Source organism: Carassius auratus, unplaced genomic scaffold (genome assembly GCF_003368295.1).
Source record: "Carassius auratus strain Wakin unplaced genomic scaffold, ASM336829v1 scaf_tig00003820, whole genome shotgun sequence".
In the NCBI taxonomy this organism is placed as follows: domain Eukaryota; kingdom Metazoa; phylum Chordata; class Actinopteri; order Cypriniformes; family Cyprinidae; genus Carassius; species Carassius auratus.
This window is the reverse complement of record NW_020523554.1, coordinates 18888-37296: the sequence shown is the minus strand read 5'-3', so window position 1 is coordinate 37296 and position 18409 is coordinate 18888. Positions and strand designations below refer to the sequence as shown.

At 37.3% G+C, this 18409-nt stretch overlaps 1 protein-coding gene across 1 annotated transcript; it reads left to right on the top strand.

Moving 5' to 3' along the window:
- Window positions 1–1252: 1252 nt before the first annotated feature.
- On the top strand, window positions 1253–18310 carry LOC113070388 (rho guanine nucleotide exchange factor 10-like). Its single transcript, XM_026243671.1, has 11 exons — window positions 1253–1381; window positions 1483–1610; window positions 2809–2909; window positions 3238–3359; window positions 3448–3534; window positions 3933–4144; window positions 4279–4436; window positions 6645–6787; window positions 8123–8297; window positions 14589–14711; window positions 16690–18310. Exons 1-11 carry the CDS (start codon window positions 1277–1279, stop codon window positions 17190–17192), a joined length of 1857 nt encoding a protein of 618 aa, XP_026099456.1. The 5' UTR covers window positions 1253–1276; the 3' UTR covers window positions 17193–18310.
- The last annotated feature ends 99 nt before the right edge of the window (window positions 18311–18409 follow it).

Sequence of the window (18409 nt, the reverse complement as noted above, 5' to 3'; positions counted from 1 at the left end):
TTGTCTCTATGGTTACTGAAAACACAGTCTGTGTGTGCAAGAGGTGCTCTGATTCAAACTAGAGCACTGAATCAAACGCTCTTGCATTCCCAGCCTCTTTCTGTCTTTATTCTCTCTCGTTTTACTTTTCCAAATCTAATTAACCATGAAGAATAAAGCTACCAGGAGGGGAGGTGATGTCACTGTTACTGATGCTGTGAAAAGGTTATGGAGAAGTGCCAGGGTACCATTTTATATTTTTTCAGTTTTGCTGAAGCTTAAATATTATATACATTTTCAAACTAGTTTTTCTGTTAAATTTAGTTAGTAAGAGTGTAAGTCTTTGTGAAGTGCCGAAGTACTACCTTGGTATTTGTCCAGTGTTATTTTAGTAATTTGTATACTATTACACTAATTATAATATTGGCTTTCATTTTCTATTTAATGTATATTTTAGCACTTTTTTCTTTATAGATTAATTTTATTTCTGTTTTAGTTATATTAAGTTATGTTTAGTTCGTTAATATTAGTATTAGTTTAATTTATATTAGTATTAGTACTTATTTCAGTCAGTTGCCTTTATAATCTTTTAAGTCAAGTTTTAATTTCAGTGACTAAAAACTATTTTTAGTAGTTTTAAATTTAGTTAACAATAACAAGTCTTTATAAAATGATGCACAAGGACAACAAAGTTTGTCCTCTTTTATAAAACTTGGGCTCTAGAGAATAAAAAATCCTTTTTACCTTTATTTATCTTTAAGCACCTATTAAAAGGACGAATGTTGCATACTTGCAAAACCTAATGCAACTGAACAAAACAAAAACACACAAATGCAGCCAACTGCTAGCTGTGTGCGATCTTACATGGCTGATTCTGCCTTCTGAGTCATGTTTCAGTGGTGTATCTGTGTGTGAGAGAGACTCATATTTTACTTCAGCTCTGAGTAAAAGAAAATACATGCTTGCTTCTTTTCCCCTCACTCTCTACTTAACATTTCTGTCTCTCTTTATCTTGGAAGGGCAGAGCAGCACAAAGCAGTCTTTTGTGTGTGGCAGTATTTGGGAAACAGACAGCACAGTCTCATAATGACTCATCTGAACCAGCGTTTAATGATTCACTGTATAATACCATTCAGTTCAGCTGTAATCCTTAGTGCTAATGAAGACGGGAAATTTTAAATGCCCCAAACTAAACAAAAAGCAGTGTTTTGGTGATATAGCTGTTTAAAGGTAAGAATTCTTATTACTTGGAATATTAACTGCAATTGGATATGTCGCATTCGCAGATAAGTTGTATATGGGTCCAGGGCAGCTTTACCAGGACCTACAGAACCTGGTCCATGACCTGGGTTTGGTGAACCAGATCTCCACTATGATCAGCAGTCTGAAGGGGAATTATCAGGTGAGGTGTTCATATCGCAAACACTTTAGGATCAATATTTAAACCAGGATGCACTCAGTTCTTCCTACTCCAAGTCCATTTTACACTCTTTCTCTTTCCAGAATGTTAATGGGACAGTTGCTCAGGATTGGGTTTCAGGTCTCCAGCGCCTGATTTTTAAAAAAGAGGAGGAGATTCGGGCGGCTGATCGCTGTAGGATACAACTACAGTTACCAGGGAAACAAGACAAGTATGTGTGACCTCGACTTGACCTGACATGTCTTATTATCATCAATGTCGGAAAAAGTTGTGCCGAGATTTAATATTTTTGTGGAAACCTTATACATTTTTTTTTCAGGATTCTTGATGAATATAAAGTTCAAAAGTACTGCATTTGTTTGAAATTAGATTTATTTTGTGACAATTATACATTTATTTACTGTCACTTTGAATCAATTTAATGCATCATTGATGAATAAAAGTATCAGTTTCTTTTATAAAGAAATCTTGCTGATCCAAAATTTTAAATGGTGAAATTGTGATTTTTAGAGGTTTATAAATTGTTTACATGTTTAATTGCAATTCATCTTAACAAACTATTTGTAGTTAATGTTTTGTTTCCGTTATATTGAAGTAGTCTTTTTAGTATTATTATCTTTTATTAGGGAGCAGAAATATACCATAATTTGGATTTATTTGGCCTTCCTGAATGTCTTAATACTAAGGCTTCTAAATGATCAAACTGCCATGTCTCTGTGTTTACATGACTCAGAGCTTAAAGAATGACCTTAAGTCCCTAATCAGAGCCCAAAGACTATCCTGTGCAGTTATTATCCCACTCCTGTGAATCAGGGGCTTTAGAGTGTGCAGTTGTCAAAAACATACGCACACACTGATTATTTGCGACTGTATGCTTGGATTTTAGTTTCTGGATTATAGGAGTATCTTTAGACTCCCAGCTGTCAAACTAATCCTTTTGATAACATAAATCTCTCTCACACACTGTGACTTCTGGAAAATGTATGCTGTTGACTTTCTTTTTGAGTTAGTGGTGGTAGTAGTCTGGATTGCATGGCTTCACTATTTTAGTTCTGGTCATTATTCTACCTATTATTTCTATACAGTGAAAGTTTTAGGGCCCCTTTCGAAAGTCATAAAATACAAAAAAAAAGTAGGAAAGTGATCAATTCTGGGATCTGTTTATTAGTATTGAAACTAGCCAATCATTAAATCACAAAGTCACTGATACACAGGATAGGACCCTGTCTGTTTCTCCAGCTGCCTGACAGTTTTCCAGACCAGCTGAACCCGTGCTGAGATATTTAGACAACCCAAGAGATTTGTGTACTGCCTGATGCACTTACAATGAATTCAGAGAAACGTGTATTGTTTCCATTGTTAAAGCTTTTTCAGAGAAGAATCTGAGCTTTGTGATTTGGACTTTTCAGGTATGGGAGACCCATGTTCTTCACTGCAGTCTTCAACACTTTGAGTCCATCTATCAAGCAAGCTTGGATCAGTAAAATGCAGATGGCTAAATTGGCTCTACGTATGTGTCATTTCCTGTCTCCATATCCTGTTTTTGTCTATAACTCTTCTATGATTAGAGATTACCTAAATGCCTGAAACACATTTAAACATACCTTAATATGATGTTCCCAGCATATTTTCTAAATAAACATGTTTGTAACACATAAACAAAATATGCGGGCTGGATTCATATAGTTCAGTCTGTGAATCATCGCTCAGCCGAGCCAGAACTAAAAGTTCAGTGCAGAAAAATGGATTATAATACTGGCAACAGGAGGACACATATGGGAATATCATTGGTTTGTAGAATCTGAGGAATGCTTGACTAATGTAATGTGTTTTTTCAGAGGAAGACAACATCCAAGGCTGGTTTTGTGCTGAGGATGATGGTAAACAAATGAGGAAGCAAAACCATCCTCTCTTACTCAAGCAGATGGCTGTGGTCATGTCAAAACTGCAGGAGTTCAAGGTGACCGACCAAACATCTTGCATCCTCATTATCATACTTGTTTATAATAGAAAACATGGTCTAATAAACCAATATGTGTTTGTGTTAGGTGGAGTGTGCAGTTCACAACCCTGAGCCTCATGTGAACACCGACAGCACTGCAGATCTGCCTGTTATGGGTCACGGATGTGTATGGGTGAGACAATTTACAGTCAAAACCTAAAATGCTTTATATTAAATCAGTTAAGCTTCCTTATTGGAGTCCAACCTGATATGAATCTGTCAGTCTGGTGTTTGTCTGTGTGTTCCCAAATCATATCAATAATTTTAAAGCTCTTTTGAACTCTAAAAGCATCATTAAACGCTGTTCTGTGTGGGAAGTGTGAGTGTAAGGTTGCATTAAAGGCTTTCATGCTGTATTTACCGTATAGAAGGGCATAAAATAATTCTCTTCTCTGAGAAACCTAAGAGCCTGCAATGATGGGCTACACTCTTTTAAGAGCACTCAGCATGTAGACATGAGACTTTAGTACTCAAATCAGTTTTGTTGAACAGTGAGATGTGTAGATTCTGAAATCATCTCTTTCTTTTCAGGTGGCCAGCTGCACCAATCACATGGGTCAGGTCTCCATTGTGGCACTGCAGAACTCAAATCCCAAAGTAACTGAGTGTTTTAATGTGGAGTCGCGTATTCTCTGCATGACGTATGTGCCTCTGGATGAGCCCTTGGAAAACGTTGAGATTAAGCCTGAGGTCCGGAAAGCCAGTGACACACCGACTGTGTGTCTGGGAATGGAGGAAGGCAGGTGTGTACATCAGCCAATACATCCACAAACTACATATAGATGAAGAATAGAGTGTGATGCCTTCTATTTGTTTGTGTAGTGACTTATAGTCTATTAACCAGTCTAATCTGATGAATTGATGCTTTACTTTTCAGTATATCTGTGTATAAGAGCAGCCAACGGTCTAAGAAGGTTCGCTTGCAGCACTTCTTCTCCCCTGATAAGTCCAGTGTCACATGTCTGGTGTACAAGAGTGGGTGTCTGTATGCAGGCTTGGTCAGCGGTTCTCTGGTCGTCTACTCCAGAGCTGATGGTAAGGAGGGGTTTTTCTGCAGTGATTCCTGCTTGAATCTTGAAAGGAGATTGATTTTGTTGAATGCATTTGATTTTTGTTTTGGTGTTCGGAAAAGTAATCCATCCATTCCTTCTGAAAAGAAAACAGCATTGGATGCTAGTGTGCTTCTTGTCTAGCTTAACTAGCAAGATTTTCTTGGTCAACCAATCAAAGCTAAGTTTTGCTGGTGAACAGCATGGCTGTGCCAGTAAATAACCAGCATAAACTAAGCCTAAACTAACCTAAGTAACCAGCATAAACTAGCCTAAATTCACGCTGGATTAAGCAGGTTTCAACAGGGAGTGCTCTGGAAAGTACTCAAGGAAACTGAGACGTTTAAAAATATTTTTCCATTAATTCTTTCCACAGCTGTTTTTCTCTCTGGGACGCTCATATTCCATTTTACTCTCGCTCCAGTTTTCTGCTGCCTGAGACAGATATTTAGTCAATAATTTAGGGATATTGTTTAATACTCTGATTGAACTTAATTGATTTTCTTGTGACAATGTTATGTTAGGATGATTATATAATAGTTTCTACAGAAATATTAAGCAGCACAACTGTTTTCAACATTGATATTGATTGATAATAGTAAGAAATGTTTCTAGAGCCCCATATTAGAATTCTTTTTAGAGGCTCATGTGACACTAACAACTGGAGTGAAAATGTAGCTTTATTTTTAAATATATTCAGGAAGTGTTATTTTAAATGAACAATATTATTGTTTGTACTGTATTTTTGATCAAATAAAGAACCAAAAAAGAGACCCCAAAACACAGACTTTAAACAGTAGTTTATGCTATATTACTTTTTAGTGTTCTCTTCTCAGTATTCGCATAATGTAATACTCAACGTTTAGTAATACTCATAGGATGAGCCTTTTGGAAATACACAGTTCCAGATGAATGCCGTAAAACAATACGATTTCCTTCATGTGGTAACATTATCAGATCATGAGCCTTGTGTTCTGAATAAAAGTCAGTCTTCGTTTACATTTTACTCATTCAGCTGAATACAGAACGTCTTTAGTGCTAATGCAAAGATTGACATTTAATCACTAAAATGTGTCTTCTTTAAAACACTTTTTTTTTTCCTCTTACGACCATGCTTATCACAAGTCTGTTTGAATAAGAGCAAGAGACGAAGAGAGAGGGTTTGGGAATGCTGTGTAGGCGCTGGTGTTATGTAATCAGAGCCTCTAGAAGCAAACAAGCTGAATAAAGATCTGCTCAAATAAACTGGAGGGTAGGAAGATCCAGGCAGAAACAGATGCAGGCTAGCAGTGATTTGTGAAGATTATTATGGGTCATTGTAAATGTTATTAAACTTGTCATTCTTTTTAATAATTCTTTATCTTTAATTTTCATTTGATCTGTTCCTCATTCAAAATTGTCCATATCACATGTCACAAAATATTAAAATGATACTCCACCCCAAAATAAAAAAAATTTCATTAATCACTTACCCCCATGTCGTTCCAAACCTGTAAAAGCTTCGTTCGTCTTCGTAACCCAATTTAAGATATTTTGGATGAAAACTGGGAGACTTGTGACTGTCCCATATAAATGCATCCCTGATTAATTTTTTTTAATAATTAAACTTAAAATATCTAATGTGTTAATGAATTTGACATTTATTTTATCCACCGTAAATATACACTTGAGTTCATTGCATTAATCAGATTCAACAGCAAGTGCTTCTTTTACTTTAGATGTCAGAATGTGTTCTCAAATTTGAGCTCGTAAAGGACTGCAACAAAACTGATCCTTAAAGAGGTTTGCAGATACCCAGTCAGAACACCAGCTCCAGCATGAGATCCAACATTTTTCGGGTGAAAAAGTGGTACTAGTATTTCCACTATGAGAGGTGTTCTTCACCTTGATGATTGTCAGGTCTCTCTTCAATGAAGCCTTTGTGACTTAAACAAACACTCAACACGCCTCCATTCTGCCCTCTGAATGCTGTGAGGTCACTATATTTCTGCAGTAAGCCCACAGGAGCACAGGGTGTAGTATCAACCCTACCCTCGGTGTGACAACATCGTATGTAACCTTTAACATAGTTTCTCTCTCGCAAAATCAGTTTTGCAGCAAACCTCTCATACTCGGTGTTCATAGGATGTATCTTCTCTGTTCATTTACAAACACTGATATCTGAATTTCAGATTGTCTTTGCTCTCCTTCACAGACGGTTCCTGGGTCGAGTCGGGCGCCCGTCTGCTGAAGTTGGGGGTGTTGCCAGTTAAAGCCCTGCTGGTGGTGGGTGAAAACGTCTGGGCCTCATCAGGAGGGCAGATCTTCATCATCAGCACACAGACACACACTGTGGAGGTAGTACAGCACTTTTCACACATTTTATGTGGAGCTGGGGAAGGGGAGGCAACAAAAACTAATCAGCTTGTGCCAAGTCATTTAACGCTTTGAATATCAGTTTACCTTTAGAGGACCCATCAGCCTGCGCCATCTAGAGTCTCATGACATAGCTTGGCATTTATGCACCTGTTTTGCTACTGAAATGACTAGGTTTTAGTTTAGCAAATAGTCTTACAGTCTACAAGAATCCATTTCATCCGTTCATATTACTATAAAATCCAAATATTTCTAAAGCTTCATTATCTTTTAATTTTATTTTACTGGAAACACCAATATAAAACATATTAATCTTATAAAACATATAAACATTTCAAAACATGAACCTTCAATGATTTGTTTACACCTAGGTATCAAATTTGTGATAAATTGATAATAACTTTAGAATGAAATAAAAGGTGCACATCTCATCAGGTCTTTAAAAGTCTGTTACAGTAAACCAAATGGACCAAATATTACAAGAGTTCTGTATGGAAATAGGCTTTAGACTATTACATGCATATTTAAAGATATATGTGGGTGTATATTGTTATGACCTAATGTTGTGATGCCACTAACAGCTGTCTGTAATTTATCTTAAGAGAGTGAAAACTCTGTTTCTTCGCTCAGTCTCACAGCACATAGGGCCAGAAAGGCCTGCTGTGATCTCAGAATATTAAAGCCATGTGTTCTCTCTCCTACACGCAGACACTGACACACTGACCTGTTATCCAGCCAGCATCACTAAGCTCATTAGCCTTCAACAGCTCTGCTTGCTGTTAAACCATTGGCTGGAACGGTAGAGCGTGTGGGATGAATATGTGAGAGGTGTGCTGGAAAGAGATAGGAAATCAGTGATGCAAATAGAAAGTGGTGTTTGAGATGGTCTTTAATGAGATGAAAATCACAGATTCTGATGTGCAGAAATGCAAGAGCCAGATTGTTTCTCTTGTTCCCAGGCAGTTCTGATGTGCTTGTGGGACACACATTAGTCAAACCCTGTTAAATTTCGCATTGCAGTTCCTTGTTATTTTGTTTGCTCCAGCAAAGACGTCAAGCTGTAGCATATCAGAATCGAAATGTCATCCTCTTCCTCTCTGAGTGAAATGGGTCAAATCACAATCTCTTTTTCCTTCTCTGGACCTTCTTTTGGGTTACCTCATCCCTCAGTTCGGTAGGTTACACAGGCAGATTTTTCCAGAAATTAAGCCAAGCAAAGTCAGGCTAGTGTTTGCAGATCCAGCCAAGCCTAAATAGAAGTATTTTTGAGGTCAGATGCTTGTGTATTTATAAAAAAGTGTGTGTGTATGTTGACAGCGTCAGTTTGAAGCCCATCAGGAAGAGGGAATGGTCGTGTCCCACATGGTGGTGGCCGGTGTCGGGATCTGGATATCCTTCAGCACCGGCTCCACCCTCCGTCTCTTCCACACAGAGACTCTCGACCACCTGCAAGACATCAATATCGCCACAGCTGTCAACAACATACTCCCAGGTATAGTATACTGTGTAACGTCAGCACAAAACACTCACTTGCTAATGCAGTCCTTACAAAACTTGTTTTTGCATCTTATATCCCATTAAAAGTATTCCCTTCCTAAGTAAACCCTTAGAGACAGCACCCTGTCATTTGTAGTCCTCAGACGGTGGCAGATTACAGGTGACTCTGCTGATTCACAGCTTTCTGTTTATGTAATGACATGACATCATGAGGGGGTGTGTTGTTTTGTCATGTGATTCTCTTTCATGTGGAAGAACGGAATTACAGAGTCTCTTTAAGAATCACAGAGCCATGTAATGTTCATTTACTCAGATGATGTCATGTTGATATGTATTTTCTTCTTCTTCTTTTTAAAGCAACATAAAAAGGTGCCGGTTTTTGCCATTATTGAATAAAAGCAGGTAGATTTTGCACCTTATTTGTAGAAAAGCTTTTTAGAGGAAATCAGGGGTTGAGTTTCCTTAGAGTGGCAGTATTTTTACTCATTGTTTAGTTTGGATTTTATCCAGCATTAGTTTCTAGTTGTTCTGAATGGGCCGTGTGTGTTCAGGAAGCCATTCAGAGAGCGAATATACTAGAAATGACTTCAGCATTGGTTTTTGTTCTCGGTCTTTCTGCTTTTTATGATGGCTACATGATAGCTTTAATGTATGTGTAAGCAGTTATCTTCGAATACTAACTTCTCAGTGATTTAAAAAGTCCACATTGGCCCTAAATAATGTCAGTCGAGCATCTGGTGTGTTGGCCGATTTAACACCAGCTGGGTTTAGGACTAGGGCTGTAATCTTTTTTTAATCATAATCTCTGCCGAAATGTCTTTTCTTGAGTAATTAGTAAAATGCAGTCTAAGGAACTTAGTCTTACAGAGCCAGATTAAACAGCATGTGTTTTGGTCCATATTGCATCTTGTTCTGGCTAAGAACCACCTACTTGGACAGGAAGAGACCCTCTGACCAACATGTTTAGCAACCAATCATGGTTTATTTTATATTTATGTGCTATTTTCGGGGCAGGTCCATCTGAAACATTTAGCAGAATTGTAGTAGAAATAGTAGAATAGCCGATTTTATGGCACACTGAAATGTTTGGTGTGGTATTTCTGGCACTTGTTCATTGCAACATCATATGACAGTATCTATCTTGTAGAGATGTGTTTAAGTGTGAAACCTGTGTGATAACTGAATCAAATGTGTTGAATGCATAGATAGGGATTGAATCACTCTCTGCACATGTGCTTTGTTAATGAGAGGACTGTTTTTTTTATTCTCTAGCGCTGAATAAAGAAGCTTTATTTAAATCTCCATAGTGACAAGGGAGTCCAGACACGCTCTGACTGTGTGTTGGGAGTCCCTCACTGAATATGTTTTATCTCGTTCTCTCCTTGTCTAATGTCTGCATGCTGTTCTAGTCCTGGAAATGTTAAGGATTGGTATTCAGAAGTACATTACTTTTGAGGTCATTTATATCATAATATATTGTTTTAGTTTTTTTAAGATCTTTAGGCTCTTTAGGATTAATTGGCCACAGGGTTGCTGATTGAACATTAATCAATGTCTTTTAGTGTTGTGAGTTTATACAAATAAAAAAAATAAAAAAAATTTATGAATTGTTTTGATACATTTTGGTCCATCCATCATGCAAAGCTATATAGATTTAGATAATTTGGAAACCTGTTGCTTTAAACAAAAGTTTTCCAGGGCTCTTTGCAGTTTTCTGTAATATTAATACCTTGGTTGTTTAACTTTAAGCTATAAATACTGTAATTTTACATTTTACAGATAAAATTATTTTTGTTTCTAAAATATTTCTTAATGTACATGTACAGTAGTAATGCTTCTTGTTTAACACCACTCATATTGGTATGTACGGTAATCAAGTCATTTTTGGCGCCCTACAAACAAGCTTTACTAAATTGCATTTTAAATCACAAAAATCACAATTAGATTCCAAGAGAATCCAAAACAAGCAGCCCTAATCTGAAATGCCCTTATGTAACATTGGCAGTTAGTGGCCTTTAGATGCTGTGCTTCTGTGCAGCTGCAGAACAATGTTTTTGAATCTATTTTTAGATACCTCAAGGATTTGTTTCTAACAGTCCATGCTAATAATATTCCCCTGACCTTCATTAGAAGAGGAAACTGCTCTATCAGCTCTATCACAGTGTTTTGTTTGGATGGGGAGGGTTTTTTTCTGGAATCAGTTGTTGAGTAGAGTTCAGTTGTGGTTGAGTAGAGTTCAGCAGTCCGTCTCCATGAACCCATGCAACAGTTTGCCACACAGGAAATGGTCTGCACGGAGACATCGGCCACAAGAAGGACTTCCTGTGTGAGAGTATAAGGGTGTGTCTCTGACTGCAGCTGTAGTTCCCTCATTCTGATTCACTGCTGCTTGAAAAGAAAATCTTGCATTTTACACTTTGATTATTAGGATCCCTAATATTTTTATATGACTGATTAATAAGTCAATAAAATAGTCCATTTTTGAGCATTTGTCATCATTGATGTTCTTTCACACTTCCTGATTCTACATATAACACAACACTCTGGACAAGATGAGTCCTGCTAAAGTTTCCTTCGATCTGATTCATCAGATCGGAGTAATCTGTTGGCATATCTCCTTACCTACTGTTTGTTATGAGAAGAACTTCCTAGATTTGGTGTCTAACAATAATATGGGCTGTTGGTACCTACTCGCCTGGCTTTGAAAGGCTCAATTGTACAGTTTTAAAAGGGTGTGGACCTGCCAGATTACTGTATAATTCCCTGCAGAAGTATGTTTATTGGAAGGGTCTCCATTAAGCTTTAATTGGTTACATTATTTTTAAAGATTTTAAGTTATACAGCAAGAGATGCATTAATTACCATCAGAATTGCTTTGTAATGTCATATGGCATCATTGAATGCAAGATTTGATTGAACAGAAGTATCTTCATCTATAATGCAGGTTACTGTCTTTTTAAATTCCAGCACCATTTTGCCTCTGGCTGGCCAGAATCCTTCAGCTTGGTTGTGCTGAGTATGTCGGATCATGCCCGGCTATTCCTTAAGCTCTGGGGCTTATTTGTCAGGGCAGGATTTCGTTCATGAAAGGCAGTGCTGGTCGCCTCCCGTGCTGTGTTGTGTCTTTACTTGTCTCTGAGGTGTTTCTTGGGATTTTATGCTCCATTTATCTGCTTCTGTTAGTAGTTCAGTGGAATGATTTGAAGTTTGAATAACCTTTAAAGACAAATGTTTTTTGCTGCGTGAAACTGGCACTGTATGGAAATCCATTCAGTTTCAACCCTCAAATGAAAAAAAAAAAAATTGAGGGTAACTCTTCAGAGCATTTTGTCACCTGAATAACTTTTTTCTCACAAAATTTTGGTATGTACTACCAAAGGAGGGGAATTAATCTGTATCATATTTCTGTAGCTCCCGAGTTTAACTTCAGTACAGCTGCATATAATCATTTTGCATGGCTAGCAGTCACCTCAGACAGAGAGAACCTGAAACCCTTTTTGATTTGTGTTCAGTAACGCAAGAGCAGGTTTTAGGATGAGGGATTGGTAGCGTAATTCCTTTGTGTTGTGTCCTGACCTTGGAAAGATGGAGTCTGTCCCAAACTTACCTTACAGAAACATGCAGCTAATATCATGCATCACTTTGTCTGTACAACAGTGTCTTATGTAACATTTGCTGAAATGACTGGCAGACATGGTCATGATCCCTTCGCCCGGTAATGGATTTGACAGCTGCTAAAACATTGTTTGCATTCCATATTTGCTGGTGTTTGTCTGATATATTACAATGTACCAAAGCTCTTTGAATCCATTTGTCATCATCATGCAAACAACCACCTTTTTTGTGAGTTTTTTAGAAGAGTCATCCTCTATCAAGCGTTGAGTGAAAGTTTTGAAATGCATATTATGGCCTTTGTGGAAATGATAAAGACTGGTATCAGTTTGTGATAATAGAGGCAGTGGTATTTGTCTCTGATGGCTTTGTCTCCTGTGACCCAAATACTCACTCGTGTGTGCATTAATGACACAAACAGAGCAGCCACCACAAAAAACAGCTGCACTGACTCTTGGGGTTCAGATAGATCTTCATTATCGCATCAATTATGTATGGACAATATGTTTAATTTTTTTTAATTGAAAGGATGTTACTCCAGGAACTCTTTTAGCCCCATTAGTGGTTAATGCTTGGATAGATTTTTCCTCCCTTAGTGTCTGACACAATGTCAGCATTAGAGCTGATTAAATTGGCATGTTTATACTGGTTTTGATTTGTTTAAATATAGTGATATGCATTACAGAGAGTCATTTTTCATGTTGCCCCCCCACACACACACACACACACATACACACACACACACACACACACATACACACACACACACACACACACACCATCAAATCAGCACATGCATTTCTGAGTTGCTAAATGACAAATCAGTTGTGATTGTTCTTGACATGATTTATAATAAAGTGTGTCAGTCTTTTGAAGGTGGTACAAAGATGTCAGCTACAATATCACTCAACTAGCAGGCGATTAACTGGTTAAAACACTACAGATAGCTTGTACTGATAGTCTTATACAAAATAAATTGTACATATGATGTTCATTATTATTAGTTATAGTAGTATATATTATATGGATGTTGAATCAGGGTTATTGGTTAACTGAAACTAAAACCATAAAAATACAATAAATGTTGAGTAAGATCAAGTGAAATATTCAAAAACCTAAAGTTATTTTATTTCAGATAAACTCGATGCCAACTCGGTCAGCCAAGTACATGTCTTTCTGTCCCTTTTCTGAAGGTCAGACTGGACAGACACACACACACACACAGAGCCCACAGCTAAATCTGTTCTTGGATATTGGAGATTTTCAGCTGCACCACCGCAGCCAGATGACGAGAATTCACCACAGACTCTTTTTATAAACATAAAGGACCCTCTCATTTTTATTTCACAATAACTTATGCAGAGTAACCGATTTAAAAAGTGTATAAAGCTAAATGGGTGTTTCTCTTGTCCATTAGGAGGACTGAACAGTTGTTGATAAAATTTAGACTAAAATGTAGTTTGTTTGTGACCGATTTGGTCTACTAATTTCGTCTACAGGACTTATTGTAAAACACTTCAAAACTGTGCAGATGTTTTTCAAACTCAGTCCTCATTTGTTTAGCAATAGTCCCCGATTAGAGTTTCCATGACTAATGTAATGATCTGTGATGTTCAGAAATATGAGCAAACCCTTTCCTAAAGAGGAACAGCTCAATAGAATATTGCTCTGTGATACTTCTAACTTGCAGTTTGATCCTGACCAATCAGGTGTTTGGAGGGTGTTGACCCATAGTTGGGTATTTTATTTTCAGTCAGTGTTGTTCCTTTTCACCAGCAGTTGTTTGCTCATGTGTGATAATTCACAAGAAAACAGCTCTGGCCCGATGACATACTACTTTTTAGTCACAGTAATAAAATTCAAAACACATTGTTATTGCATTTAGATAAAAATCCTTTAATCCTCCCCTTGTTTTTCTTAACTCCATAGTTCTAAGAGGGTCCTAAAGTTTATATTCTGTATCTTATATATATGTGTGTGTGTGTGTATTTATTATTATTATTATTATTATTATTATTAATTAATTTAATTATTTATTTTTGATTGATGGAGTAATATACTTTGAGTAAATATAACTGTTTTATTGTTATTATTATTAAACACAGCATTCCTTACCATTTTTTTATATAGTTTATATATTCTTAACATTGTCAGTTTATAGCATTTTCTTCACCAGTAATGAATCAAAAAGGACTAAATGATTTTATTTAATCACCAACATGAGAGTAATTTTAAAATGGATTTAATATCAATCATAGAACTGTGACCAGGCTGGACTTTTAGACTTAAGCTCATTTAGGATTTTTATTTCATTTAAATGATTCCACTTAATGTACAGTACATGATGTACAAATTTAGAGTTGTTTGTTTAACAAAATATCTGAACGTTTGCCATTCTTTTCTTTCTAATGAGGCCTCCCTCCCATTTGTAAGTGCGCATTGTGTCAGGTTTCTTTGGAAACCAACTGCTGTTCAGCATCATCCCCATAGTAACCTACCCACACATGCTGTCGAGTTCCTACCCACACAGCCTAGCATGTGTTATTATTCCACTGGGTGAATGTTTCACCAAGTACCCCCAGTCATGAGTGCTTGCCACAAGTGTTTTATAGTATGTTTTTCTGATTTAGTTTGCAGTGCAAGTAGTTAAATCAAATAAATTGTTCCCTTTCAGGACAGCAGAGAGTCTCTGTGAGCAGTCTGTTAGTGTGTCACGGACTGCTGTTGGTGGGGACCAATCTTGGGGTCACAGTGGCCCTGTCCATCCCCAGACTGCAGGGCATCCCAAAAGTCACAGGTGGGTTTTTAAAGGGGTTATATGATGTTGCAACAAGGAACATTATTTTGTGTATTTGATGTAATGAAATGTGTTCATGCCGTTTAAGGTTAAGCGAGGTGTGCTCTGATTGGCCAGCTATCCATGTGCATTGTGATTGGCCGAATACATCAAGCATTTGATGGAAATGTTACATCCCTTAACATAGTGTGATGCCGTCTCCCAGCAAAACCGGACAAAACCAGTAGAACCCATTACAAATGGGTTTCATACATTTGTTGCATACAGTAGGGACATAATTACTGATTATAAAGACTTGCATTATCTTTTTACGCATTGCGTTGCATCGCACCGCATAAACCTAAAACCATGTCTGTATTTGTGATTGGAGAAATGACACACAACCAGCGCTACTCTACACTCTGCAAAACATGCGTGTGAATCATCAGGGGTAAATCCTTTAAATATAAAAAGTGCACTTACAGTCTGTGAGTCAGAACAGTCGGCAGATCAGGAAACAGTCCTCCATAAAATGCGTTTCACACATCTGAATATTTGGGTTGAACTGTTCTGGAACAGTGTTGTAAATACAACTTAACCACTGATTTCTAGTCGTGTCCTCTTTTGGAAGGCAAAACAAAGTAGTTTTACTTTCACGATGAAACACAGCGTCACACACGGCGGGCTGGGTGAGCGGAGGCCAGCTTGAAAATGGCACGTCCAGCTGATTCGATGAAGGCAACCACATGTGATGACCCCGGCTGGACTCCGCTTCGTCCACGGTGAAAGCTGATCTGGGGATCTACAGTGCGAAGTTGATGCATTTCCTCAGCGACCAGCATGAATCAGCTCTAGCCATGACGAAGTGAATATCCTCCTCTTTTGGAAGGCCAAAGAAAGTAGTTTAGCTTTCACAATCAAACACACAGCATATCCACAACATGGCGGTGCGGCAACAACAATACTACAACGAGAATTAAAGTTACACCTTTTTTCTTCACATGAACATTTGGGCGATGATATGCAAATCTTCCCACATTGTGACGTAGAGATGTGGGGGTGTGTTAGAATGAGCCATTTTAGAAGGGCGTGGCAGATAAAGAATATCTCTTTGGATTTGAGACTTTAGTCTTTATAACTTTATAGATCTTCTTTATGCAACAAGAGCTTGTAACATTCCAAAGAGAAAAGAAAAAATTTAATCTCATCATATGGTCCCTTTAACAAGTTTTTAATGCTTAATACTGTGGAATTGTGCTAACAGCAGAGGTTTGTTTGCTGCCCAGTTGGTAATTTTAAGTCTGTAGCACTTTCAAATACTCCAACTCTGCAGAAGTTCAGGAAGAAACCACACTGACAAAAAACAAGGTATCTGCCTCAACTGTCAGTGACTATAGTACTTTAATAATAATAATAAAATAATACTTTTAAAAAATTATATATATATATATATATATATATAGTTTTTTTTTTGCTTTTTAACATTTAACTTTGTAACTTTTTAAAAATAAAAACTCTTGAAATTGATTTTTATATGCATATATATATTATATTGGTGCCACTTTAAGTGGCATTAACTACAGTACACTTACATTTCAATTAATCATTTAGAACAATGCACTCATTGTGAACAAAAGTGTTTTTACATTGTATTTGCATTGTATGTGTGTATATATATATATATATATATATATATGTATATATATATATATATATATATATATATATATATATATATATATATATATATATATATATATATATATATATATATAATTACACTGTTGACCCATTCCATTCCATAGAGGAAGTTCATTTTTTATAATCATTATACTAAAATTATATTTGTTTTGATGAGATGTATTTTACTACCCTTATATATTTCATTATTGTGTTCTGACATCTGTGTGTTATGTTTCTTTTATTTATTTTATGTTTGAGGCAAACTTTTTAATGTTGCTCATCTCGGTCATTCATCTCCCTCATTGTCTTGCCCCAGGTCGAGGAATGGTCTCTTTTCATGCTCACCATGGCCCAGTCAAGTTCCTCACGATGGCAACAGCAGTGTGTAATGTCTCCCAAGCAACCATGGCAACTCTCACCTCCAACACACCCAGCCAATGCCAGCCTGGGGCCCCCGAGGTGGAGGGATCCCAACTGGACGAGAACTGCTCTGGGGTGGGGTGCAACAGTACCAGCTCTCCCTCACATGCTCCAGTTCTCCAGGACTCCCTGTCCTCTTCATGTGGGTCTCTGGCTCTGTCTCAGGGCTCTTTAGAGCATGGCCCAGAGGACGGGGCGATATACGACCTGCTGAACGAGCCGGTGCACTTCCAGAAGGCCAAGCAGACTGAAAAAGTAAATGTTAGCTCATTGTTGGTGGTGTCTGGAGGACTGGGACATTGCAGAATAAACAGAAAAACAAAACAGTCTAAGCACGAGGAGATGGTGGCCACTATTATGGTGTGGCAAATACCACTGCCCAGCCTTGAAAAAAGATAAAGATGGAGGTATTCAGAGAACGGTGAGGATCAGGTTTTAGTTCGGATGCAGCTGCACAAACACCAGTATCCTTCGTGCTTTTGTTTCTTTTAGTCATCTAATTGATGCTTTTACTGTATGTCTTCATTATAGACCATTACACGTCAGAGAGAGCAGTTCCTTAGACTAACATTACATTCAGTCATGGGCTGATGGGGGGAAAAAGATTAAAGAATGAGGGGGGGGGGGGAGAATGTGTTCCAGGAATGAGCTGAACTACCAAGTACTCGGTCAAGCATCACGGAAATGTGTTTTACCACTTTCACCTGAATTAAAAAGTGCATTTGTGAAAATGTCAGTACCACTGCAGTGTGATAATATTCAGGTCTAATTGTGGTAATATAACATTTTTAACTGCTACATAATTACATTTCATTCAATGTCAGTTGTTTTCTGTAAAGAACATTTCATGAAAGGAAATGTCAAAATGTTTGCTTCAAGGAATGGTTGTTCTTTTTAAAAGAGGTTTTAAAACGTTGGTTGAATCCGGGCCCATCTTTGGTTCATGGGCTTTAGATTGGCCTCTGTGATCAGCTTCAACCTGGGACTGAATGACTTGTATGGGGTTCTCTGGCGGGCCAGAGATTTTGTTTGGGTCCTAAAGTGAAGTTGGTGTTCTGTGTTACAAGTTCAAGAAAAATGGCATTCCTCCATAACTCTAATTTAAAATGAACGCTTATCAATATTTAAAGGTATGGAAACAAGCTTTATAATGATAAATTGTGATCTGTATTTCTGACTTGTATATTAACAAATATATGCCACTGTTTTAACCAGCATTCTTTGTATATCTGTGCATGTGTGATAGAAAACCAAGTGTGATTTTGTTTGTTTTGTTTTTACCTGTCCCTTTTTATTTTCGGTCCCTTTTTAGTTTCTTTTTCCTTTTGATGGACTATAACTGCCAGCTCATACATAGGGGAATGTCCTAAAAAGAAAATCGCATTTGATTTTAGTAACAGAGGTTGAATGGATTTCTGTAAAATGCACTTTACCAACAGCAACACTGATTTATGGTAAAATTGACATGGGCATGGATGGAAGAAAGGAAAGAAACCTAATTAAAAAATGAAAATGTGTTTATTTTTCACCTTTGTGTTTCCGGTGCGATGTGTTTGAAGGAAATTTGTCTCGATATATTCATTTTGCAAGGTGTCTGCCTAAAAGGGAAATGAAAA

What these genes read in the sequence shown, in the direction of transcription:
- LOC113070388 (XM_026243671.1), top strand. Translation starts at nt 1,277, where the DNA reads ATGGGTCCAGGGCAGCTTTACCAGGACCTACAGAACCTGGTCCATGAC. An exon ending in GATGGCTAAATTGGCTCTAC is followed by an intron (nt 2,910 to 3,237) that starts GTATGTGTCATT and finishes GTGTTTTTTCAG; the next exon opens with AGGAAGACAACATCCAAGGC. An exon ending in TGTCAACAACATACTCCCAG is followed by an intron (nt 8,298 to 14,588) that starts GTATAGTATACT and finishes GTTCCCTTTCAG; the next exon opens with GACAGCAGAGAGTCTCTGTG.